General features: G+C 36.6%; 1 protein-coding gene across 2 annotated transcripts; it reads right to left on the reverse strand.

The window, feature by feature from the left end:
- Nucleotides 1–124: 124 nt before the first annotated feature.
- Nucleotides 125–25855, reverse strand: MED21 (mediator complex subunit 21). Of its 2 annotated transcripts, none has more exons than XM_083133831.1 (4): nt 25829–25855; nt 16465–16579; nt 11844–11944; nt 125–664 (listed from the first exon to the last, which is right to left on the reverse strand). In XM_083133831.1, the coding sequence occupies exons 1-4, from the start codon at nt 25838–25840 to the stop codon at nt 488–490; spliced, it is 405 nt and encodes a 134-aa protein (XP_082989957.1). In that variant the 5' UTR covers nt 25841–25855; the 3' UTR covers nt 125–487. The 2 variants fall into 2 exon arrangements, with proteins under 2 accessions (XP_082989957.1, XP_082989948.1); XM_083133822.1 differs by lacking the exon at nt 25829–25855 and adding an exon at nt 25173–25323 and having other exon boundaries at nt 128–664.
- Between the last annotated feature and the right edge of the window lie 245 nt (nt 25856–26100).

A 26100-nucleotide genomic window follows, 5' to 3' on the forward strand; every position in this document is an offset into this window, starting at 1 on the left:
TTAGTCAAAAAAAAGTGGCAGAAATGTGAATTAAAATAAACCAAATGAATCAATAAAAAATAAAGCATCAAAACTTTTGTACCAATCACAAGTGTTTTAGCTTTAGGTTGCTACATACTATTCCTTAAAATGTACTTGTTAAATAATACAATTGATCGGTATCTATCACAAATGCAGGTTTATTATATTAAAAAAGGCTTGAAATGTGTTACTTATAATCAGATACATGAAAATACCCCATTACTCATGTGGTACAATATTAATGCCACCAAACAGAGCTTTCTGGTAAGCCAACACCTTCTTCACATGATGTCTTTCCAAATGAAAGTGGTGAAACAGTAAATCAATAAATACTCTTGCCCTTTACTTGCACTCAGGTACATTCTCTTCATGACACGAACTTGCACCACTTAGTTGTTCTTGCCGTAACGACCTTCAAAATGTTCATGTTGTCGTCTCTTCTCAATTTCGTTATCTTATCACAACGCTAGGTCCTGGGTGTTTGAACACTTTCCTGTAAATGCTGCATGTCGAGCTGACTCTGAGCAATGTCTGCCAGTGCTGCCTGAATCTGCTCAAGCAGAAGCTCTCCATGGTGCACAACCTCCTCCAACCTCTCTCCAGCATCTTGGTTCTCCTGCTCCAAACGTCGCAAGCTGGCAACCTGCAACAACATTACAACAAACATAATACAAAAAAATATTATTATTCACTTTACATTTATAAACAGAACACTGATATTTTTTTTTAACAAATAATGTTTGCATCATGATATCCAATGGAGTAGGAAGAAAGAACAACTGGGTCATTCCATGTCATAGTTTTCTTGTATGTACGCATTGCTTGCATTGTAGAATTATTTTCACTTTACATTTATGAATGAAAATAAATGTCTGATGGAGGGAGCATGTGTTCTCCTGAAACGTCACAATGAAAAACTGTTTTCTTATGCTTGTAATAACCGTAAACTACAGGAAATTAAATTCTGACTATTATACTCACTCACGTAAGTTTTTTTTTTATACTTTTTATGCTGTGAAGAAAAATAAAATCAATCCATGTCAAGCAACAAATATTTTTTTTTTTAACCTTTAGGATTTAGATTTTTTGTTTATTCATTGTACCTATAAAGAGGACAAAAACTGCCAAATTTCAGATATCTTGTGCTCATCGTTTTTTTATTATTGACTTTCAAAAAAGCAAAAAATACAAAACATTTGACAAAATTTTGAAATCTTTAAACAGCTGTAGATCAAACACTATTTGACCTAGAGAGCTCAAATTTGTGTCATTCTCTTCTTCTTTTAATGGGCTTTAATTTGAAATGCAACATGGCTGTGCTATTTCAATTTTGTAATTTTTATAAAACACAAAAAAGTTTTTTCTAAAATGTCAAAAACACCCCTCTTAATTTTTTTGGGAACAATATATGTCTTGAAGACATCAATTGACTATTTGTGTGCAAAATTTCATAATGGGATGGCAATGGGTTCCCATGGAAATTAATTCTTTTGTATTGTAATGCATGTGAAATTTGCTAAATTTCTTGACTTCCATGTTAAAACCATAAGTATAAGCTGAGTGGTTGAGGTTGAAGTCTTCATATTAGTCTATTTTATAATTTTTGGACTACAAATAACATGGAAATATATAATATTTATCACTTTTATCATCAGGTAATCAAATTGAAAATTGTATGTGTGTGTTTAATTGTGCATAATTTTGTAACTTTGCGCTCTGAAGAGTGGATTTCATATTCTTCCATTCTGTCAAAACAGGAACGTCATTATGATTATTATGATGGAATTAATGAGCTGGATAAAAAATATGTGTACCTGTGTAACATACCAGCATTTAACGTGTCTGGACATGTAAAAGATGTAATCATTAACTTACATGTCAGTGAATATAAAGTTAAAATATATGTTCAATGAATATCAATTCGTAATCTGCTTCAAGTTTATGTACACATACTATTTTGCATGAAACTATTTAGATACATGTCCATGTACAGTTAGAAGTTAACTGCTCCTTAGGGATTAATGCAATACATGCTGATATTCCTAAAACTAATATCCTATCCTGAAAAACAACATGCATCATTAGAGGCACATATTTTTGGTAAATAAAAAAGCAAAATTTCGGTACAAAACAGACTCGATTTTGGGTTCAAAAGCTGTAAATAAAATAAAATTTCGGTGTTATAGCAGTGAATAATCACATCAAAAGTGCTATATAAAATGACATTTTAGTTTTAAAATTGTGAATATAATCCTAAATTTGATTTAAAAACTGCACTTATTACGCAAAATAAACTTACCCCTTCTAATAGCACATTTATGTAGTTACCAGAGTATTAAGTTTATTCCTGTGTAAAGCGATCCATTTTTGCTTGTAAAATACTTACAGCAGAATTAATCAATTTTCCGTGAATTGCATACCTCACAGGATACTTCAGACTTCAGAAAGTGTCGCGTCGGTATATAAACGGTAAATCTCGTGTTTAAGAGTATATTTCGCAATATTTCGTGACAAAACAGGGTAGAAAAATGCACCTCACACCTTTCAGAATAATGAAAAATGAACATTACAGCATGCTATTTCATATTACGTTTTTTCGTCAAAAACGAAATTTGCATGCCTCTATGCATCATGTATTGCTCTTTGAGTTTTACCATTACCTGGATTGTGAACCAAAAAAGGGATATGGGTTAGTTAGGTCATTTAAATTTAGTGTTCTTAGCATCTAGATGTTTTGGCTAGGTTAGGCTAATTATGCTTATTGCATGGTACTTCAGAAAAACACATACACAACTTCTATGCAGTCTGATTGGAAATTCAGTTCCCAGTACTCCGAATCTTCTCGCACAGTCCATTCAATTACTTCAAGGGCACAGAGAGTTACTCGTAGATTGTATCGTAGATTGTAATGCTCATTTGCCTTTACCGGATGGAGCTATGAACACATGCCTAGCCTCTCCGGACAAATATTTTCAAGTCCATGCTTTTCAAACATACCGTGATGTAAACAAAAATCATAGCTCGAGAACTACAAAATTTTTGACACGTAAGATGCTCTTCTTTCCTTTAAAAATAGGACTGAAGAACAGGGTGCATCCTATATGCTGATACTCAGATTACACCATCAGGAAGAAGGAAGAGGCCTAGCATTTTACAAGTTTGTGAATGGGTGAAAGATTCATGCAATGCTGTGAAAACTGAGAAAAAGGTTAATTCATTTAAGAAGTGTGGCATTAGTAATGCACTGGAGGCACAGAGGACAGTTTGTTGTATGACTTATATTCTTGTTTAGAAGAGATTTCAGGCATTTATCTCTGAAAATTAATGTCTGGATTTTGACGAAGAAGATTAAAATGTATTTTCTTTCCTATTTAGATTAGATAAGTTATTAGTTGAAAGTTGATCTACATATTACTTTATATTTGAATATAATAATGTAAATTAATTATAATATTCAATGATACGAATATAGCTTCTTCCTCAAAAATGTCTATACACACAGAAAAAAATGTATGTCGGCAAATACAGTAATTCTCGTAGATATATTTTTTTCCCCAGAATAACTGAGCTTTTAGCGGAGAAGAAATGTATACATTGATCGTACCTCCCAATAATGAAAATTAAAGGATGAAGGAGAAAAAATCAAATTTAAAAAAAAATGGTAATCTGTGGCCACCACAATAGACCAAAGTGAATGAAAAATTTAGTACGTAGCAATGGTACAGTCCTACAACCATGCAAAGTTGCATTGGCTGGTACTTCTTGGAGAGAAAAATTATAACAATGCATAAGAGTGGCAGTGTTCAGAGCTTACAGAAAAAAATTCCAGAATCTTGCTTCTGGTTGGAAGCATGATAAAAGAACACTCTTTGAGGATATAAAATACCCATCAATTTTGAAAAAAGTGGAAATTATGCAAGTCTCGAAATTCATATTTCTTGAGAAATTTTGAAAATTGTGCCTTTGCCCACTGGCCACACAATTGTTGCGCATTATGAGCATGTTCTCTTGTTCTCATTATGACATGTAAAAGAAAAATAAATCAGAAAAAAGCAGAAGTTGAAGAGTTACAGCATATTTTTTAAGATGTATCTGATAATACTCAGAGGAAAACCAAGATATTTGAACTTGCATTTGTTAATAATAGTAAAAATGGATATGTAGTTTAGTAATTCGAGTATGTCATACCTTCATATGACAAATGAACAAAAAAGATAGTACTGAACTATCATGTGTAGTTTTCAAGTGGCAGGAAGACCTATTTCCAACCATCTGATAAAGATTAATCAAGAATTCAAACACCACATGCAGGTGATTGTGCAGAAATCAAAGATGACAGGGTTAAGTCTGCACAGAAAATTTCATGAATGTATGCAATGTACTGGTGGTATGAATTCCACTTGAGCTAAGGGTAAGAACAAAGATTCACACTTCAGGTATGATGAACACCATGCTAGCTGTCCCAACTTATAGCTTTCATATTTTACATTGCTTTTCTGCCACTTTTCTCTGCACAGATTTCAGCAGTGTGCTCCAGAGTCTGGAATCTCTGACTTCCAGACATCCTGTAGTACAGCTCATCCTTTGCCAGCTTGTGTCCTTATCTGCCAGTGCTGAAGTCTGCTTCTGCTGGGTCCCCAGTCATGAAGACATCCAAGGAATTGAAGCTCCTAATGCAGACGGCGACATTCTCGTCAACCTTCTGCTATCTACGGACTTGCAGAATGTTTTTCGTTGCTCCCTTCTTGAGACACGGCAGGCAGAGTGGGATGAGGTACGAAGGAACAAAACTTTGTGTTATCAAGCCCACCCCTTCTGCCAAGAATAAGTCATCTTAACCCATTAATGCATGGTGTCCGATTAATCGGACGTTGATATATTTGCATTTTCTGTAACACCGGTTTACTTTAATTGGTTATATTTATCAAATCTAGTTCTTTGGCACCTCTGTGATGCATATGTTACCCCACGAGCTTGGAAACATTGTAAATTTCCCGCCAAATTTTAAGGGAGTGAAACATGGAGAGAGAGCTGTACCGCGTGTCTTCGTAACGGGAAAGCTAATTTCAATTCATATGTAGTAGTTGACATTTATCCGAGATGTGTTTTGGCAAATATGCGTAAGAAACATTAGTAATCAGATATGTAACAATAATTTGTGCATTAGTTTCATCCCTGAGCTGCTATTGCGAGAGAAAATATAGTGTCCGATATATCGGACTCTATGCACATTGAACACTTTATGCATATTTTTCATTTTCTGTAAAATTTTCGATACCTTTGATGTTTAGACATTGTCAATATATATGTGTATGTATGTGTGAGTGTTTATGTGTGTGCGCATTAGTGTGTGTGTCTGCTTGTGTATGCATATATGCGTGTATGTGTGCATGTTTATGCATTAGTGTGTGAATGTGTGCGTGTTTATGCATTAGTGTGAATGTGTGCATGTTTGTGCATTAGTGTGTGTATGTGTGTGTGTATATGTGCCTGCGTGTGTGTGTGTGATCAAATTTTGACTACTTTGGAGAATGAAGATGTGGAGGAGGAGGAGGAACAACTCATTTATGTTACACCACCAGTGGATGGCAAGGATACAGACGAAGACAGTGATAAATCTGATGGTGACCATGCGGCCAATCTAAACAATTTTTGGCAAAATACGCTAATGAGCGTTTGTGAGGTGCAAACTAAGATACGAAGTTGTGTTGATCGTGAAGTTTCATCCAGTAATGTAGAGTCTACATCTACCACTACACATAACACTGGTGCTTCAAAAAAAGAATACGTCTTCAGACTAAATCTAGACCCTTGTGGAAGAAAAGTGTACCTTCATTCTAATTACAAACTGAGTGCTGCCCTATTGAACCATCTGAAGAAGCACGAAACTTTGAATCACCATTAGACTTTTGTAATTTATTTTTTGATGAGGACATGCTAAATCTTATAACAAATCAATCCAAATTGTATGCTTCGCACAAAAATATTGATCTTGATTTGACGAAAGAAGAACTTCTTGTTGTTCTTGGTGGTCTCTTGTTGTCAGGTTATACAAAATATTCAAACAAATGTATGTTTTGGTCAAAATAAAAAGATACTCCTTCGATACTTTCTGAAAGCATTCGTTGTGGTCGGTTTGAGACTATTCTGCATAATATTCATTTGAATGACAATACACAAATAGATGAGTCCTATCATCTGTACAAGATACGGTCATATTTGGAGAAACTTTCCTCATCTTTCAAACAGCATGGGGGTGTGGACGAAAGGCTTTCCATCGACGAGAATATGATTCCGTACTACAGGAGGCACTACGCAAAAGAGTTCATTAGAGGAAAGCTGATCCGTTTTGGGTTCAAGAATTGGGCAAAAAAGCTCTAGTAGTGGTTACATGGTAGATTTCCAGTTGTACACAGATACAAACTGATAACGGACGATTGTGTTCTGTACTATAATAATAATAATTTTGTGTAATTAGTTGATTTCTATTCCAAACGTTTCCTTTTGTATTGTTTCTTCGAAATATGTGTATGTATTTATGTATGTATGCAAACATATACATGACCAGTGGCAGCGATTAGGGGGGCAGTTGCCATCCCCTTTTTTCGTCACTTTTGCACCCGCACTATGATAGATCTTCTCTACAAAGGGAAATATATACTGTCTCTGCCTCCTACATTTGGCATTGGCACCTTGCCCCCCCCCCCCCCCCCCCCAAATTTTGGAACCCAATATCCGTCACTGCACATGACTGATCTTAAGCATTTCATTTTCTTTTGGTTACATATTTTCCACAGCAATACTTTTTCCTTGGGACAGCTATTTATAGACAAAACATGAAAGTGGTCATTGTGCACAGTGTCCGATTTATCGGATGCACTCTATCTCTTACATACATTGTAAAAATAAAAATGTATCATATATTGTGTCTTATTTGAATTGTACTGATACCAAAACCATGAAAAAAAAATCATGAAAGGGGTTTGTAAACATTATGCATTAATGGGTTAACGTGGCTTTGAATTTGACACAGTCATCTTACACACGGTCATTTGCTGCCAAGGCTGGTTCCTCCGCGGTGTCGTACTTGCAACATTGTGTAAAGTGTTCGGCACATTCTTCTCAAATTAAATTTAACCTTCCCAACGATTTGTCAACTACGTTGGGTGACAGTGTTTTTGCCAACGTTTTTAGTTTTTTGAGAAGACCAGGCAGGCCTCTTCCATTGTTTCTGAGGGGGTTTTTAAATTTTCCTTGCCTTTTTTAATGTGTTGTGTTTTTCCCATGTCTCTCTACAACTTGCCATTTTTAACCTTTCTCACGGGACTCTTTACACCCCCTTTTAATCAAAAAATGTTTTACTTCACGATCCATATTTGAGGGCCCACTACCATAAACAAATGACGGAAATACATATACCAATAGGGTTCAATAGTTCATGTGTATTTCGCTCGTTCGGTCATTTTTCGCTCGAGCGGAATAACTATCAATTCTGTGTGCCATCTGGTATTGCCTGTGTGAACTATTTGCCTGTCGAGCGAAAAATGCTCATTGCAGTACTCTAGTGCACAACTATGCATAATAGCAAGAGGCAGGAGTTTGCAAGGTTTTGCCAACAAAGGAAACAAATGTTCTTACGCCTGAGTAAAAAAGTAAAGTAAAGTGTTCCCCTGTGCATAGCACCACGCCATGAAGGCGTATAGGGGGTGCGGGGGTAACGCCCCACACTTTCTTGATCCGGTCGTGAGTGGGGGTGACGTGATCAGCATCACTCCCCTGACCGCCTTTACCCCCCAGGGTTTCCCCCAGGTACCCATGTTATTCGACGCTGGCCGCTTCCACCGTTAGAAAAGTTCCCGGATTTGAACCGGCCGGGGATCGAACCCGGGACCTTTAGCATGGTAGTCAGACGCGTTACCGACTGAGCCACCGCGGCCTCATTAGTCACTACTTACGCCTGAGTAGTTACAAGAATATAATAGACATGAAAGAAAAGACTAACAACTTTCTTTCTATGGTTCTAGTTCACACGGTACCTCTTTACACTTTTTTGGGGGGGAAATTTGACAGAAAAACCTCGTTAATTGAATTCAAGAAACCAAAAAAATTTCAACTTCAAATTAAATGACTTCCAGTCAGTGGCAGCTAGTATAATGGGTAGTGCAAACGTGATCAAGAAATCGAAAAATTTTTGCTAGCATATGTCATAGAAATCTAATGAAAGAGGTAATTTTAACTAAAGTTGCAGACAAAAATTCAGAGTACCTAAGATTGGTTTATTTTACTTTGCATTTGTACTACTTTTGGCTAATTGCAAAGATAAGATGAGTGAACACTCACAAAGAACACTGATGGCCAGGCTGGGATTTGAACCCGTGATCCCTTGCATCGTAGCATGATGTGCATAGATAGGCCAGAGTTTCTAGGAAATAAATGCGACTATTAAAATTTCGATGCCTGTCACCTTTACCATTTTTTTGATATTTTTAAATAGAATTATTGTTAACTCTGGCGTGGGACAGCCAAGCTGTATAACTTTTTAATTTAATATCGTATAGTACCTTGGAAAATGGTGTATGTAATAATGCTCTAATCTGACTCATCTTTACTAACTACCCTTCTTTTCACACACCATCGGACACTTTCATTTCAGTAAAAATAAAAACACTGAACAATTAGATACACTGAGTCGACCACAGTATTCTCGCCTTGCTTTGTTTATAATTTGCAACACCGGCACGGCAAACGGTACATCAACAATCGGTGTTACTAACAACTGAAATATGATTATCTGCTAAATGAACTGTAGATTACAATTTTTAAAATTCAATGCAAGAAATTGAATTATATCTCCAAATGAAATTCTTATACCGATAGATTTTGCATGTGATTTTTTACAAATATTAAAGTAAAAAATCTCCTGGTGATGGGAATTCCCTTTGATATTTAGGCAATTCTTTTTGTACTGAAAATTTCTTCAATATTGTCAACGTCAGTTGCAACATGTGAGTGTCTGTGTGCATGAGAGCAAGGGACATATCTTTTCTTAAGGAAGAAATCGACAACAAAAAAGTCTGGATGGCTCTTTAGATGCATCTATCTAAATGGTTATATTAATTTGGGGAAGATATTTAGTTCGTTCTTGCCAAGTATGCAGGAAAGTATCTTTCTCGCGAATTACTTCTCTAACGAGTAATACAAATCGATCAGGATTAGTCACTTCTCTCTGAAGTTGGCAACTATATCAACACAATGCGAAAGCTCTCGCGTCTGTGCCAGCCGAACAGGGGCACTGCTCTTTGTCATATGGTTGGCTACCACTGGGTTACCACCTCCTCGCTCGTTTCCTGCGGAGACTTTTTCATGCCTCCGCGCATGCCTCTGGGCACAGGCCAGACTATGCTGGCCCAGAGCAAGTGAGAGAACAGCTGGGGATGCAGCGCAGGAATTGAGGAGGCCGTAAGCTCGAACGCTTACGAGATTCTAATCTCCTCGTTCATAAATGTATTAATTTAACTATATTTTGGCAAAGCAAGTGCTTTTTCTTTTTTCTGAGGGTAGAGCCATGCACGGTGGCTCTCCCCTTAGAGCCGCCGCTCCTTCCAGTTATCCAAACCTTTCAAGATGGCATTTCTTTTTCAGTTCAAAACAAATTACAATATAAATTACTTCCATAATCAATGTTTTGAACTTGGCAGTAGTTCAGAAAATAAGTTTTATGTGTAATATATAATAATATTCCGAGCTTCAAAGACACTTTGCACATACTGTATTTACCTGAGTATGCGGTGTTATTTTCTCGACTAAAAATGCAGCAGAAAAAGGGGGTGGGTACACAGTTTACACCATTTATTCTGTTGAGTTATGCAACCCACCATGCACAAGAATACAAGAAAGCCTCACTCATGGTGCATGTTGTGGGAAGATAAACATGAAAACTTTTCACCTACATTACTATAATTCCAAAATAAACTAAAAAGTATTTTAAAAAGTGGTATTGTTCTTTAATTGTGCACCTTACCCCCAGTGTCTTCCACAGAATTCTTACAATTGTACTTGCTGAGAAACATATTTGTATTAAGACCTGCAAAAATATTATGAGAAAAACAATTGACAACAGTCACACTGGCACCAACAAAAGGCTGATGTTAATCCAGCAGAATGATGTATTGCATGTCATACAGACCTTCAGCTGTATGTTACAGGATTAAAGGTCAAGATAATATCTCTTGACAGGCGCAAACAAACTTTCTCATAAATTGGGGAGGGTCACTTGGATGGATGATAAAGTTTTCTTCCTTTCTTCCACTCCATACATTTACCAGTTGTGTGTCAGCTGTTCAAAATTCTACATTAAAAAGTCGTGTTTTCTTTCTCTCAGCCAACTTTAATCCCTTCTCTCCTTTCCAATAAAGAGTTCAAGTAAAATAAATGATATGGAATAATTTAGCCATCCAGCATAATAACTCTTCTGTAACTTGCATTGCAATCTGTCCTGAAAAAGGAACAAAACAAGCTGGAATCTGTTTGCACCGAATGTTGGGGTTACCAGATCGCTGTAAGGGAAATGTAGGACATGCTGTCCCAAAATGTAGGACATTAAGTCAAATGTAGGACACAACATATTCTCAATAAATAATGCATATTTCTATAGAACACGTTAGAAAGTAGTTGAAAATGACATTTTTCATTTTTAAAAAAATGAATTCTCAATGAATTTTTAAATGCAAAATTTCAAAACTTGCAATCATACTAATCAATGCACCTCTTACTATATGATTTAAGTGGTACTTCTCAAGAGAGACAATTTTATCAAAATTTCAGGTTGTCAAACTATATTTATGTTAGAGTGGACAGTCAAACTCTTTGAAATTATGGGGACCAGTATCAAACATTTTACAGACTTCATGAAAAAATAATTTCTCTCGTGAGCCTGTTGTGCTGATGGTAATGAAAGTATTCTCTCAACATTTGAATTATGACCTGGAATGGCAAAGAAATATTCAGCAATTACCGTAATTTAAAATGGTTCCAAAAGTTTCATCTTGGATAGTTTTTAGTTCAATAACAGGGTGTCTACCAAAATAACACATCCAGAAATCCTGACTTTTTCTGAACTTCTCTAGACTTTTTTTCCATTTTTTTAAACTTTAATTTATTCGACCCCTACTTAGGTAAAGTTGGAAATTAGTAATTAAGAAAATAAATATTTATTTAATGAAAACCCCTACCAAAGGACCAGTTAAGATGAAAACTGAAGCTGAATTTAAGAAGAGAATTAGATCTGCTTTCTCGTATTAATGCATCCTGAACTGTGTTTGGCAGTCAAGCAAGGATTTGGCATTTGGACTCACAGCCAGTATAATCTTATGTGGAATTGGCTTGTGTCGGTTGTCCGTATATGTTTGTGATTGTCCCTTCATCCATCTTATCTTACCACGATTCATCCTTATATTCGCAATTAGCCAAAGGGGCGGAAAAAAGTAAAGTAAAATAAACTAAATCAACCAATCAATAGCAAAAATTCTTGACCACAAGAATTATTTATCGACTTCTTGACCTACTTGTTCATTTCTTTACTTTTTCTGGACTTACATGACTTTCTTGACTGGCAGACACCCTGATTAACTTTCTTCTCCATACCCCTGCTTTACAATCAAATTATATTGAATATTAAATAAGAATGGGCAACACCTTGTTCCATCAGTTTAAACCCTAAGGCTAGAAATTCTGCTCAGGCATTGAACATTGACGTTATCAGCAAGTGGTCCCAGTTGTGCACATCCAACATAATCCTTGGTAGAAGCTCAAAATTTACATACCTGCACTTCTGCTGACGAATCTTCACTGGGCAAGGATTCAATTAGAACATCTATATCCTTTGCACATCTTGCAATTAATGTTGCAAACAGATGAGCATAATCTGAAATATTTAAAAAATGGTATCACTAGCTAATCATAAAATATTATGAACATTTTTCATACTTCGAGAAAAGGAAAAATGAAGTGAGAAATAAATGTAATAAAACAAATAGGATATTCACAAATCTAATTTTGTTCTAATAAATAATTTCTATTATTATTTTTGGTGGCAACTGTGATCATCAATTGTTTTGTAGTTCATGGCTAATGGAAAATAAAAAAATTATTGCAAGGCAAGTCATATTATCCGTTCATTTATATTATAAAAGGATTATCGTATCTGGTGATAAGAAGTGGCAATACTGCTCTCGTGTCAGTGTCCTTGCTGTGGTGCAAGTTCTGTTGATTGTGCTGTTGTTATTCATGCAGGTAAAGTTCATGCTTTAGCCTGATTTCAGTGATGATAGTAATTATACGTTTGTCTTAGGTTAGAAGAGAGAGGTTTAATGTTTTTAGAATTACTGTACATGTGTTTTTGAGCAATGTGTGCATGCATACACACTATTTTTGAAAGTGCTCTGGAATTCTGACATTATCGATTCAAAATTTCAAATTTCAGTAAAAAGACTAAGAAACATACTATCAAACAACAAACCAGAAAACACCATACAAGCTAGCAAAAAGTGCACATACAACATACCATGTAAATGCAGGCAAACTTACAAAGGAGAATCTGGACACACTCTAGAAGTGGATATGTGAACACATGCAACACACATGCAAAGCTGAAACAGGTAAAAAATAGCCAAGCTTGCATGGAATGAATCACATAGATAAACATAAATATAAATATAAGCAAGCCAAGACAGTACCAAGGTAAACAGATTACTTTCACAATGCATTACTTATGTACAATTTTTTCTAAGTTGGTGATAAAAGACGAATATGAACTGAAAATATCTACTTGGTTTGAGACGATATTGAATTGGTTCGGTAGCCTATGGAATAATGAACGTTGTATGAGTGATAGTCTGGGAATTGCAGTGTGGAAAGTCTCCTTGCTCCATGTTTTATGTCTGGGCACTCTGAGGGAGAGTTCGTGGAGTGGGATGCTACATCTTAGGTTTCCATTAATGATCTTATGTAGTAATTTCATATTTGCAACGTATCTACGTGATTCTGAAGTATTTATGTTTAAGTATACAAGCAGATCTCTCTTAGGTAGGTGTCTCAGGGCCGGCACTCTATATCGAACGATGGAGAGGAAAAAGCTGAGAACACTCTCGATCTTGGAGGTATGAGAAGGGGCAGCGATGTTCCAGATGGGTGAACAGTATTCTAGAATGGGGGACACAAAAGTTTTGAAGTAAATGGGAAGTGCTTTAGGATTATGGATTTCCGTGAATCTGTAAAGTAAGCCTAGCATACGCATTGCCTTTTTTGTGAAGGTTGATATGTGATTATCGAAGTTAGTTTAGAATCAACACATAGATTTGGGTGTTGTGCTTCTTTTGCTAGAGGGATGTCGGTGAGTGTATAATTACCTTCAAGAATGTTTTGCTTCAATGAAATTGTTATGTAAGAGCATTTCGAAGAGTTTATGGACAGTTTCCATCGCTTACACCATTCAGGAAATTTGTTTATGTCATTTTGGAGAAGTTGCATGTCTGATGGCTGTTTTATTTCTCTCATAATCTTGCAATCATCGGTGAACATTAGAATTGTGCTTGAGATTGGGGAATTAAAGAGATCTGCGAGATCATCCAGATATAATACAAATAAATAGAGGGCCAAGAACGCTTCCTTGCAGCACATCAGAAATAACAGGAAGCCAGTTAGAATGAGTTCCAGGAAGTATAATACGTTGTTGTCTATTACTTAGATAGTCTTTCAATATTTTTAACGTGTTTCAAGTTATATTAAATCTGTCAGTTAATGCAGTAAATAATGGTGATCCACTGAATCAAAAGCTTTGGACAGATCAAAGTACACAACATCCAACTGATTACGATTAGTAATTGCATTTATTGCATAGGATTGCATAGAAGACAGATTGGTAAGGCATGAAGAATTTGGAAGAAAGCCATGTTGTGCTGGGTTAATGTAAGGAGATGTGAATTTCAGAAGTCTACTTTTTAGAATTTTTTCACAGACAATAGCAAGTGTGGAGAGGAGAGAAATGGGCCAGTAGCATGTAGTATCGTTTGCATTGCCAGATTTAAAAACAGGAATGATATTTGCTTTCTTCCATTGAGTGGGAAAGAAGCCTTCTAAGAAGCACCTATTGTATAATATTGCAAGAGGAGTAGCTAGTGAGTGAGCTGTTTTTTAAAGGAAAATAGTATGAATATTGTCTGGTCCAGATGCTTGTTGAGAAGAAAAGGAGGTAAGGAAGTGCAAGACTTCACCTGGTTCTGTAAAGACGGTAGAAAGAGAGTGAGAGCAGATAGATTTGATAGGCGGGTGATCTAAAACACCCTTCGAAACAATTTTTTTTTTAATTGTTTGATTGAATAGTTTAGCTCTATCATTACCAACAGCTGAAATGCCATTGTGTGTTACTTCCAAAGGGATGCGTTTGGTTTGTCTCCATGAATTTATCAATGTCCAGAATATCTTCGGATTAGTAAGGAGTTCATTTGTGACTGTGTTTCCATATTCTGTGTATTTCTGATTCATAAGGTCTTTACTATGCTTATGAAGTGCTTTGAAAGTGTTGTGTGTGTGGGGATTGGGGAAACTTTTCCACAGCTGCCATGCTCTCCTTTTGTTGTGCAACAGATGCTGCAACTCCTTATCGAACCACGGGGGAAACTTTTTACATTTCATTGTTTTATGCGGCACATAGTCCTGAATTAGTGCATGAATCACGTCCGTAAACAGTTCGACAGCCTCGGTCACGGTCCCTTCGGAAAGCAGGTTCCAGTTGAAACGGTCAATAGCTTGACGGACGGTGTCCCACGGTGTTTTCGTCCACAGCAGAATCTTCTGCCTGGGGGGTGCAGAAGGGGAGCCTCTCACTTTCACCGGGATTTTGAAGATAGCGCACAGCGACTCGTGGTCTGGCTGAAGCAGATTCAAAGAGGGTGTGACGTCACAGGTTTCAAACGAGGACATATGAAGTCAAGGTTTTTATCTTTTCTCGTATTGTACATGTTGTGTTGAAGAAGACCCAGTCCATGAATAAAACTGTCTATAAACCAGTCTTTGTCTCCAATGGTTGGTATGCCATTTACAGGATTATTCCACTTTATGTGCATATTAAAATCCCCACACAAAATAATTTTGTGGATGGAAATAGCTGCCAAAGTGGAATCATAACAACACTCTTAAGAGTTCTTTGGGACTCCGCCTATCAGGCCGATAGAAACAAACTATAAGTATTTTTCTACGGTGGTTTGTACTTACTTCTATCCAGAGTAATTCGCAGAATGGTTGTAAATCCAAACGTATCTTGCTGTGCCACTTCTTGTTCACGCACACCATAACTCCACCACCACCACCACCATGCATTTCACGATCTCTACTATAAACACTGAATTGCTCATAGAGGGGAATTTCAACACACGAGACATTAGAATTGAGCCAAGACTCACTAAAGCACACTCACACGTATTCAGAGAATTCAGTCGTCATTAATTCACAGTCCAAAAACTTAATCTTTAGACCCTGACGTTTTGATAATATAGGTGAAAGGCAGTATCACTTGTTGTTATCCCCGTAGATGTCCCTGGTCCAGGATGAAGTTCGACGTCCCCGTGCAGCCCCAGCCAAGGCTTTCCTCGAAGCATCCTTGCACGCGCTCACCCCTCGAAGAGCACAAAGCATTGGAAAAGCACGTAGAGTTTTCAAGTATCTGTCATAGAACTGATCGGCAAACATATTCCCATCGTTAACTGCAATTTCACAAGGCGGACAACACTTTTTCTCTATGCAAATTCGCACTAGTACCAACGCAAAACAGATAAAGAGTGGAGCTACACATTTCGCACAACCTGCACTCGGTGCCATCTTGAACTAGGAGTGTTAGGTTAGAAGTATTAAATTTAGAGCTGATAGCAATTTTGGATGTGTTCTATTGCTATTTTACTGTGCATACTAACAGTTTTTACTAAGAAATAGCAACAAAAATACTCTTAGATGGCAGGTTTTAACTTGCATGGACCATACTTTGGGATCGAATATCTCAGTTATTTGGGTTTTCCCATGCTTGAACCAATTTTATATTACATAAAACAACGACCCCCTGTAGCTTCTTCAGGAGTTTAAGACAAGAATAGTCAAAATTTAAAACATGGGAAAGGTTAAAATTGAAGTTAAAAGATACGATTCATGCTGCCAACTGGGCTTCAGCTACTTGGTGAAATGATGGCATGTGGTGTAAGTTATGCCTTATCTAAAAAGAAAATTGTTCAGAGCAATGTTCAAGATGGTCTTTTGAAACATAGTGTTGAAATAAGTATAGTCAAAAAGCACTGGACTATGGAAAATGTCCAATTAAGAGTGCATGCTAATTTCTATATGCTTTATAAACTTCAAATGTTTTCCTCAGAACAAAGCAGAACCTATGCATAGGCTTACCTTCTTGGGACTGTTGTGAAGGAGTCTGTGAACCACTGCGATCAAAGCCTGGGAACTTGCTTGGAGATGAATACTGCTGGAGAATTCCAACACTGTTGCAGAAATTTTCTGCTTGCTGAAATTTGAAAATTTACAATAACTCATGTATCAAGAGCATATAAAAATATTGTTATGGCTGACAAGCTGCAGACATAAAGAACAAATGAGTAGCAACATCAGTTTCTATGGCATAGAGATACCACCCTGAAATTTGGACTGAACCTTGAGTAGATGTGTACCAATATGTGTAAAATTTTTGAAAATTGTAAAATAAAATTTTGAAACAACTTTCAAAATTTGTTTTTTGCAAAAAAAAAAAAAAGCATGTTGTATATCAAATAAAAGCCCTCTTCATAAGCTTTAAAATGCGGCAATGACCAGCACTGTAGTTGAAACAGGTCTATTGCAAACTGTATTTAAAGTTTCAGCGGTGAGCAGTTCTTGGGCAATTTTGTCAATTTTCAAAATTCAATAACTCAAAAACCGGCAACATGAAAAATAAAAATAAGAAAATATTTATTATATTTCAGATAAGAAACATGTATCCTGCTCTGGACAAAAGACAATTATACAAAATTTGATTGCTTGAACCTCATTTCGAGATGTTGGAATGAGCTCTAATTTATATGACTGAAAATGTAACTTTCATAACTTAACATAACTTTCAACATGTAGTCACTTTCACAAAATGCTTTAGAAAATGAGATTTTCACAAAAGAATAGTTTATTTTTTTAAAATAGATTTTTTTATCTAGTGTGAAAGTTTACACTATTTGGAGCATTCTGAGAAAACCAGACATTGATAGGTGTCACCATTTGCGAGATACATCAAACCAAAAGTATCCAATACGCCAGACTTCTTTCAACATGGAGGATCTCCCTGATGGTAATCAAGGGGTCTCGGCTTCGATACCCGGTGGAGGCACATAGTGGTTCGGATCCCACTCTAAACTGTATGTCCAGTCCCGATTTGCCTTGCTGTGCATAAAGTGAACCTAAAACACAAAATCAAATCTTTTCAACATGGGGGAGACATCAGCACGCACATAGCGATTGGCTCCTCGACTGAAAATACCTTAAATGGCATAGCAATTATAATACCAAGCTCTTGCTTTTAACAAAAAGTGTAACAATTTGTCAATTAGGGACTTAGCCGCTGGACAATGATCAAGATATTGGGAACGAAGTCCTTTATTTGGTGACACATCTTATGGCGATTCTTTGATTAAATACATTAATACTTATATCAATTTAATGCTTATAAATTAGGTTATAATTTTTATTCCAAATAATTTTCTGTCGCAAAATTTATTCGAAAGTTACAATTGAGAAACTTCTAAGAGTACAAGAAGACTTGTAGTTCTTTTAAAAGATGATTTCTTACATAACGTGAAAACCACTTACATTATTGAACAACAAAACATTACCTTTTCTTCAGTTCATCTAATGAGGATCAAAGGTTTAATAGAACATTACTGCTTAGATATAGGCCAGTAAATAAAAGTCTATGAATCCGATTCTTGAGAGGAAACACAGGGGAGAAGGGCGTGAACTTTTGAGATTTTGTACTTCTAGTAGTTTTCTAACAACTGACCAAAATCCATCTTTTACGAAATTATTCATGACATTCGTTGTTTTTCCCCTTCATTTTTTTGGCTGACACAGAAGTTTTCACAACACGCCCACATCTCGTCCCCACGAATGTGACTAATAATATGGAAACAGTAAATTAGCAATAACAGCACAAAATGAATCCAATTATCAAGTGGAATATAACACTGGGGAACAAAAAAAAGATTTTATTTTGTGGCATAAAGTTTAATAACAGTTTCAGCACACAAAACAGCTGTGATTGCCAATTGTATGATTGATTCAGTTGAATTGACTCCAGTTATAAAAATAAACACACCATGTAAAATGTAGGAGGTAAAATTACTCTACCCTTTTCTCGGTAATATCAAAATTTGATAATGGGCTGAAATTCCCATTAAGAAACTTATTTATTTATTTGTAAATTGTTGCTAGGCAACGTATGAAGCATTGCTAGGCAATATATCGGACACTCAGCAAAGCTTAAGGAAGAATACCAAAACATAAAAATTGTTTTAGAAAAAAATTGAATGTGCTGAACTTAAGTGACTCTCGTGTGTGTGTGTGTGTGTGTGTGTGTGTGTGTGTGTGTGTGTGTGTGTGTGTGTGTGTGTGTGTGTGTGTGTGTGTGTGTGTGTGTGTGTGTGTGTGTGTATGTGTATGTGTGTGTGTGTGTGTATGTGTATGTGTGTGTGTGTGTGTGTGTGTGTTTGTGCGTGTGTGTGGAGATTTCAAGATGGTGAATTTTTTACTAGGACAGCAAAGTGGGTACACAAAATATCCCTGTTTGCTATATTTGTGGGATACTCGTGCTAAAGTCGTTTTCACGTTCAGAAGAGACAACGGCGCTTATGGAGAAACCGCACAGTGTTGCCAATACAGCGCTAGCTCATGTCGCCGGGAAATGATGACCTTCCTTCACAATGAAGGTGTTACATATTTTGTATATATAATGATAATTATATGTAATTATTAACATTAATATTATACTGTGAACGTTACAGATACCCTTTTTTACTATGATCCATTGCGATCACTACACACGCGAGTGTAATGCACGAATATGACACTTCAGAAATCACTTAAAAAAGTAAAAATCACTGAGAGCTCAACAACTGAAAACACTTTTTCGGGAGAGGGAGAAAGTCTAAACAGACCAAAGCAGATCTCTCACTCAAGTAAGGGGACCCTGGCACATGGGTTAGATTCAAGTTGCAACCCAAACAAACAAATGAGTTATGGCCCACGTGAACTGATAAGACGTGAATGACTCAAGCAAGGCATGTCATATTTCTATCTTGAAGCTCCATATTTTGTCACGTGTTGGAAAGCCTTTCAAATGTCAATATGGTGTCTATGAATTTATGTGTACGTTGGAAACTGAAAGGTGATCTTCATTTCAGCATTAATGTCGACAGTAATGTAAACGAAAACAACGTGTGTTTGCGACAGCACTAATGTTGCTCACAACAGCAGCATTGGAAATAATTGTCAATTATTAAATTTAAGTAATTTCAATTCTATTATAACAAACTGCATGAAGTTCATATTTTTATTGAATGGAAATAAAATAACAACTGGAAAACTTCGTGGTGATTAGCCGGAATGCTGCGGTGAGTCAGCTCAAGATGGCCAGACAACGTCTCCTTACTTCGCGCGCGGTTCGGGTTAAAAAGAAACTCCAAATGCATGGAAGTAATATTTCTGGGAACCTTTGAGTGGTTATAAAAAATAATTTCATTATTTTCTCCACAACTTTGTCGCTGGAAGTTTTTACTTGGAATTACAGAACAAAAAATGGCCAGCGACGACATTTTCTACTGCACGAATATAAAAAATCTCCACATACTTTATTTGAATATTTTTTAATGCAAATATGCTTTAAAGTATTGATAAATTCTGAGTACCACCGTCACCTATGACAATTAAAAAACAGTGTCAATTTTTTTCATAATGAAAGCTTCAATTTTACGGCATGTTTCAACGTTAGGAATGAAAACAATGTAAAAATTGTGTTTTCACAGAAAATTTGCGTTTTTAATTTATCCAAAATTATGTAAGCAAGTTACCAGTTTTTTGTGTTCACCATTGTATTCTTTACAAAATTTCCTGCAAAACTGCAGGTACCGATTTTACTTAAGCTAAATTTGTAAATCCAGAAATTTGACAACAGCGCGCTCGTATTTCCCATAAGAAAAGCATTGCCCATAAGAGCCCATTGTGTCTTCTGAACGTGAAAACGACTCTAGAGAAAAGCATTGGATGATAAAAGTTTGGCACCCAAGGAAAAATATTAGTGGGAAAAGCTAATAGCATTCATGAACCGCTGATAGATAGGGACAAAATCATCCTTCCGCCACTGCATATTAAACTTGGGTTGATAAAACAGTTTGTCAAGGCCTTAGATACAAGTGGTGATTGTTTCAAACATATATGCCACACTTTTCCAGGACTAAGTATTGAAAAATTGAAGGCAGGAATCTTTGACGGACCACCAAACATTCGTACACTTATAAATGATGCCAATTTTACAACTTACATGTCTTATATCGAATCTGAGGCCTGGCTGAGCTTTGTGTCCGTCGTCAAAAACTTTTTGGGAATCATAGAGCAGAAAATTACCGGGATATAGTTGGAATTATGTTGAGAACTTTGAGAAATTGGGAGCTAATATGAGTGTGAAGATACATTTTCTACATAGCCACATTGACAGATTCCCTCAGAACCTTGGTGATTTTAGTGAAGAACAGGGAGAAATGTTCCATCAGGATATAAGGATAATGGAAGAAAGGTACCAGGGACGGTGGGATCGCCACATGATGGCCGACTACTGTTGGAGCTTACAGAGCGATTGTCCTAAAAAGCAATACAGCAGGAAATCGTATAGAAAACGTTTCACATAGTTTGTTACTTCATTGTGTGCATATTTTCTTTTAATTATTATGATCATAGGCCTATATAAATTTATTTTTATAATAATGATTGTAATCACAAAAAGAAATATTAAATTGTTGTTGGAAGTTCATTTATATGTATGTCTTATGTTTCCGCCATTTTGGTTTAGTTGCATTTATTTCATAAATTAGAGCCAATTCAGGAAATGTATTATTATATCATTATTCAGCAGCATGAAATTGCCCTAAATTAGCTCTCAAACACTGTGCCGCAATTTCATTGTTCCCCAGTGTAATCTGTCCGTTAACAGTAAGTATATATATCCTTTAGCGTGACACAAATGAAAAGTATCATCATAGGGACGCTGAAGCTCAGTTCATTGCTGATGCAGGACAAATTTGAATGGTGGAGTGTTGATGTGTTACGTATCCTTTTGATGTGGTGTGAGGGATTTCTACAATTTGCTTTCTATTGTTAAAGTAAGATTGAAACCACTTTTGTGGTAGTCCAGGGATACCAAGTTTTGAAGTTTCCACAGCAGTATCTCGTGATTTACTGTGTGCTTACAATTGTTCAGCGATTGTGTGACACATTCTACTAAGTCTGCTAATCCTGTTTCCGTGCTTTGTTCAGAACTAAAACCACGCCGTGACAAGTTTAAGATTGAGTGTCTATCACAGAAATTTTCTAATCTCATCATCATTATTGCACCTTCAACAATTTTTGAGAAGACTTAAAGTTGCAAAATGGACCTGTAATTTGATAAATCTTTTGGGTCACTTTAATGGTTTAAGAACAGCTACTTTTAGTATGTCTGGGAAAGTACCTGATCAATGGAATTGTTTATTATAGGGCCAATGGGAAAGCAATAAAAATAAATCATAGTAGTGGTTGACATATGGAAGTATAACATTTCTTAATTTGGAAGTCTATATTTCATCAATGCCGGAAGAACGTTTGTTTTTTATATGCCTTTATATTATCTTTAATTCCTGTGCAGTAATGGAGGAAATGAATAAGGATTTGTCATTTACTGTTATGTGTGTAGAAAGTTCTTCTGGAGGGGCCATAAACCCATTCCTTCTATTTGGAACTGAATTTTCAAAAATACTCATTGAAAATATTCACAACATTAGGGGGATGTTGGACTTATATTTCATTAATGCATATCATCATATTATTACATAAAAATCGGTGTTTTGTTGATGCATTTCTTATAATTTTGCACATTGTTTTACATTTATTGTTTGAATTATTGATTTTATGGTCATTATGATTAATTTTTGCTTGGTGCAATACATTTTATATAAGGTAAACTGGGGTATTAAGGACCACGGGGCATAAAGGACCATGTGCTAGAATTTCATAAAAAGCGCAAAGAAATGCAAAGGGGCAAGCGCACCAGCCGTTTGCCAGCCTGTGATACTTTTTTGTTTGTGTAAATAATACTCTGTACACAAATGGCATGTAAGCTGCATAGTTAGACCGGGAAACGGAACCAGCCAAAAGGTAGAAGCCCAAAAATGCCATAAAGAACTGCTGAGCCTCTGTATGAAGTTAAAAGGGTAAATGTCTGTTAAATCGGAGACACATTTCTTCATTTTTACAGAAGAAACTACTTACGGAAATGATTTTCTGTAGTATTTTGTAAGTTCTTGGGAGGTATTTTCTCACCATAGAATGCTGCACAACAAGAAATAAGCACTTTTGATATAATAAACTTGCATTTTGTGCAAAGCGACAACATTATGCCTTAGTTTCCATTATGTACTCGAGATGGCGCGAGCGTCGGAAGTCATGCGGTCTCGCCAGTGTTTCCAAACGTGCCTTTTTTTTACGAGAATTTTATTTTTTTAACTATGCTTACCTAACCTAACCTTGCCGGAAATGGTTCGTGGAGCTATTGTGAAGGGTTTTTGGGGCTATCGTGAATGGTTTTTGGGGCTATCCGTCAATGGTTTGTGGGGGCTATCGTGAATGGTTTTTGGAGCTATCTGTCAATGGTTTGTGATGACATAATGAACACGAAAGTAGGTATTTTTCGGTTAAGAAGGTTGAAACACTGCATACCCCACTCCAAATCGACAAAACACAAGCACGACGTGCGATGATCCACAGCTGTGCACGCCATATTGTATGTTCTGCAACGGAAGAAAGGACCCAAAAGAATTACTCGTAATGTGAAAAGTCTAAGTTATTTTCATGTAAAAAGCATAATGGCACCTTCAACTATGTTCCGCAATACACAAGTGGTAAGTACAAACCATTTAAAACTGAAAATATTCTATAGAAATGTGTCTCCAATATAGGCTAACAGACAATTACCGTTAAAAGTGCATCCTGGAACGTCTACTGCACTAACAGCTGCAGAAGAATCACAATTAGAGGAGTGTTTCATTCTATTACCTCAGTGGGGGTTTGGAATGAACAAACAAGACTTGTGTGACGTAGTTCAAGATTATTGTGTTTCGAAAAAGAAGGACGTACCATTCAAAAGCAGACTGGTCCTTGATACCCCATTGGCTAGTCCTTATTACCCAGCAAAGGGGCAATTGGGACCATACAACCTACTTCCAATTCATTGTTGTTTTTGCCCTTGCATTATATTCCTACTAGTTTGTGTTGTCGGTACTATTATCATATGAGGGAAACACCTACGAATCATATTTTCGGACTTCTTTACATTGCTAACGTGTTATTTTCGATAGTGGAACATTTCCTAAAGTGAAATAATGCATATCAATGTCTATTTCTTAGATTTACGAGTACTTACTGTTACTTGTTGTTTCGAATCTGTAACACATTATGACCGTGATAGCGTACTGGTTTAGGGGGCGTTCTGAGAGTGTTTTGTCAATTTATGAGTGTTGCAACCTCGTTCACCGGAAAATATGTACTTTCGTCCTCGGATTTGAAATTATGCTAATATGTCGCAAACCATTGACATTAGCCCCAAAAACCATTCACGTTAGCCCCAAAAACCATTTTCCGTAAGGTTAGGTTAGGCAAGCATAGTTAAAAAAAAAATTAAAAATACTCGACACGTGATGTTCTAGTGAAAACACAGCGAGGCTGAAACACTGGCTATGGGGTTGCATCATCTTAACACACGGAATATTGCACTCTCGTGCAGAAAGCAAATGGCGGGAGCAGAAACAGCGTGTCGGACAGAGATTTTCGCAGAAAACAACATGCATTCACATTAAAATCGATCAAATCTACGGAGCGATTTTACAATATCGGGAATTTCTTCATTTTGTTTGAAATTCGGTATACTCACTAATTTTGGCCCCGTAATCACGTATCTGCACTTAAAATTTGGCGCTCACACGTGGAAATAGCAAAATAATCTCAATTAAGTTCTTATTTCCACACCCTCGATTTCCAAATTTCCCGCCGGTTCCGGGCTCCGCCCCTGGGGTAATCGACCTACCGCCCCCAACCGCTATCGCGGCCCCGCCTATATCTATAGACTCCCTGATAAGGGCATGTTAGAAATTGGCCGGATTCACCTGCCCCCAAATAAACGCCAAATTTATACGTGAGCGCCAAATTTTAAGTGCAGATTCGTGATTACGGGGCCCAAATTAGTAACTATCCCAAATTTCAAACAAATTGGATAAATTCCCTGTATTGTTAAATAATACCGAAAATACTTCCAAGAACGTCCAGAATGCTAAAGAAACTTATTTCAGTAAGTACTTTCTCCTGTAAATTTGAAGAAATCCGTCCGGGCGATATCGCATATTTACCGATTTCTTCAATGAAATAGCAATTTGGTGGTCCTTAATACCCCGGTTTACCTTATTTGCTAATACCTCTTGTAATATTTCACCTTACTTTCAGAATGGAGCATTTTTAGTTACCTAGTTTTCTACTTGAGATTCAGATTCCGCTGGTGACCCATGGTTTACACTCAGTGGATATGTTTCATTGTTTTGTTTTAAGTGGAAAACATTCATTGTGTAACAAAATTAATTTGTTCAGAAACAGATTAAATTTTTCGTTTGTGGAAGGTAGATTATGTTGATTCGGCAATTGTACAACCACCGCAGCGAATTCAGTTAGTAAGAACGAACATCTCTCCTATCATATTCAGTGACATAAAATGACATAACGTGACACAGTTTGTCAAAAATTACCCCAACTTTAGTATACAATTATTTCATCAATTAATGGCCTACCTGATTTACAGCATCCTGCAACTGAGTTAACCTATCTGCCATGTTTTCAAACAATACTTACCACAAAACAAAACGAAAACGGTGCGCCTCCAGTAACGCTCCACGTTGTAGCATACTTGAAGGAAATGAGCTCCTCCACACACACTGTTCACATGGTCACATCTACAGCAACAAATCCAGGTAGCAACTGGACGCGCTTACAACTTTTGGGTGTCGGGTGAATGGATTTTGCTTGGGACTATGCATGAATGGTTTGTGGGGCATTCCAGATTAACAAGGTTGGAAACACTGCATATCCACGACGATAATCAAGTTGGTGTGTCATGCAAGCGAAAAAAGGAAGAACAATAATTACTGTATATTTGAAAAATGGCAGTGTCTGCTGCCACGTTCTTTTTCTGCTGGAATCTCAAAAAAGATGCGCGTTGCAGCAGACTCGGTCTTTGTTATATCATGATTTCATCGTGCTATGTATGCAATTACGTCTGTAACACATACTGTGAAGTTGTAGCGATTACTTTCACAAAAATGTATAAGATTATGTCCCTCAGCATTCTTCTAATAATAAATCTAAATGCTCTCGTAGTTAGGTTAAGTTCTGTTAGCATTAAAATAATATCGCTAAATGCTTTCTAAAGAAAAAGGTTCTAAATTACCTGTACATTCATTCCCACTAATCATAAACTTGCATTTCTCTCGTCTTTATCTGTTCTTAAGATTTGCAACATCCTCCTAGCAGACGAATTACGTGGCAGCAGCAAATTTGACGCTTATTCTTACTGCTGACACGTGCGTGGCAGCAGACTCGGCCTTGAAAAATTGAAATTGTTTTCTTGAAAAAGCAAAATGCCACCCACCTTAAACAATGTTTCGCAATGCAGAATAGGTAAGTAGGAATATTACAAATGATGAAATAAACGAGTGAGAG

The sequence above is a fragment of the Lepisma saccharinum genome, chromosome 1, assembly GCF_977018435.1.
Source record: "Lepisma saccharinum chromosome 1, izLepSacc3.1, whole genome shotgun sequence".
Lineage (NCBI taxonomy): Eukaryota > Metazoa > Arthropoda > Insecta > Zygentoma > Lepismatidae > Lepisma > Lepisma saccharinum.

What these genes read in the sequence shown, in the direction of transcription:
- MED21 (XM_083133822.1), bottom strand. Translation starts at nt 25,214, where the DNA reads ATGGCAGATAGGTTAACTCAGTTGCAGGATGCTGTAAATCAG. An exon ending in TGCAGGATGCTGTAAATCAG is followed by an intron (nt 16,580 to 25,172) that starts GTAGGCCATTAA and finishes TTCAAATTTCAG; the next exon opens with CAAGCAGAAAATTTCTGCAA. An exon ending in TTCACAACAGTCCCAAGAAG is followed by an intron (nt 11,945 to 16,464) that starts GTAAGCCTATGC and finishes TAAATATTTCAG; the next exon opens with ATTATGCTCATCTGTTTGCA.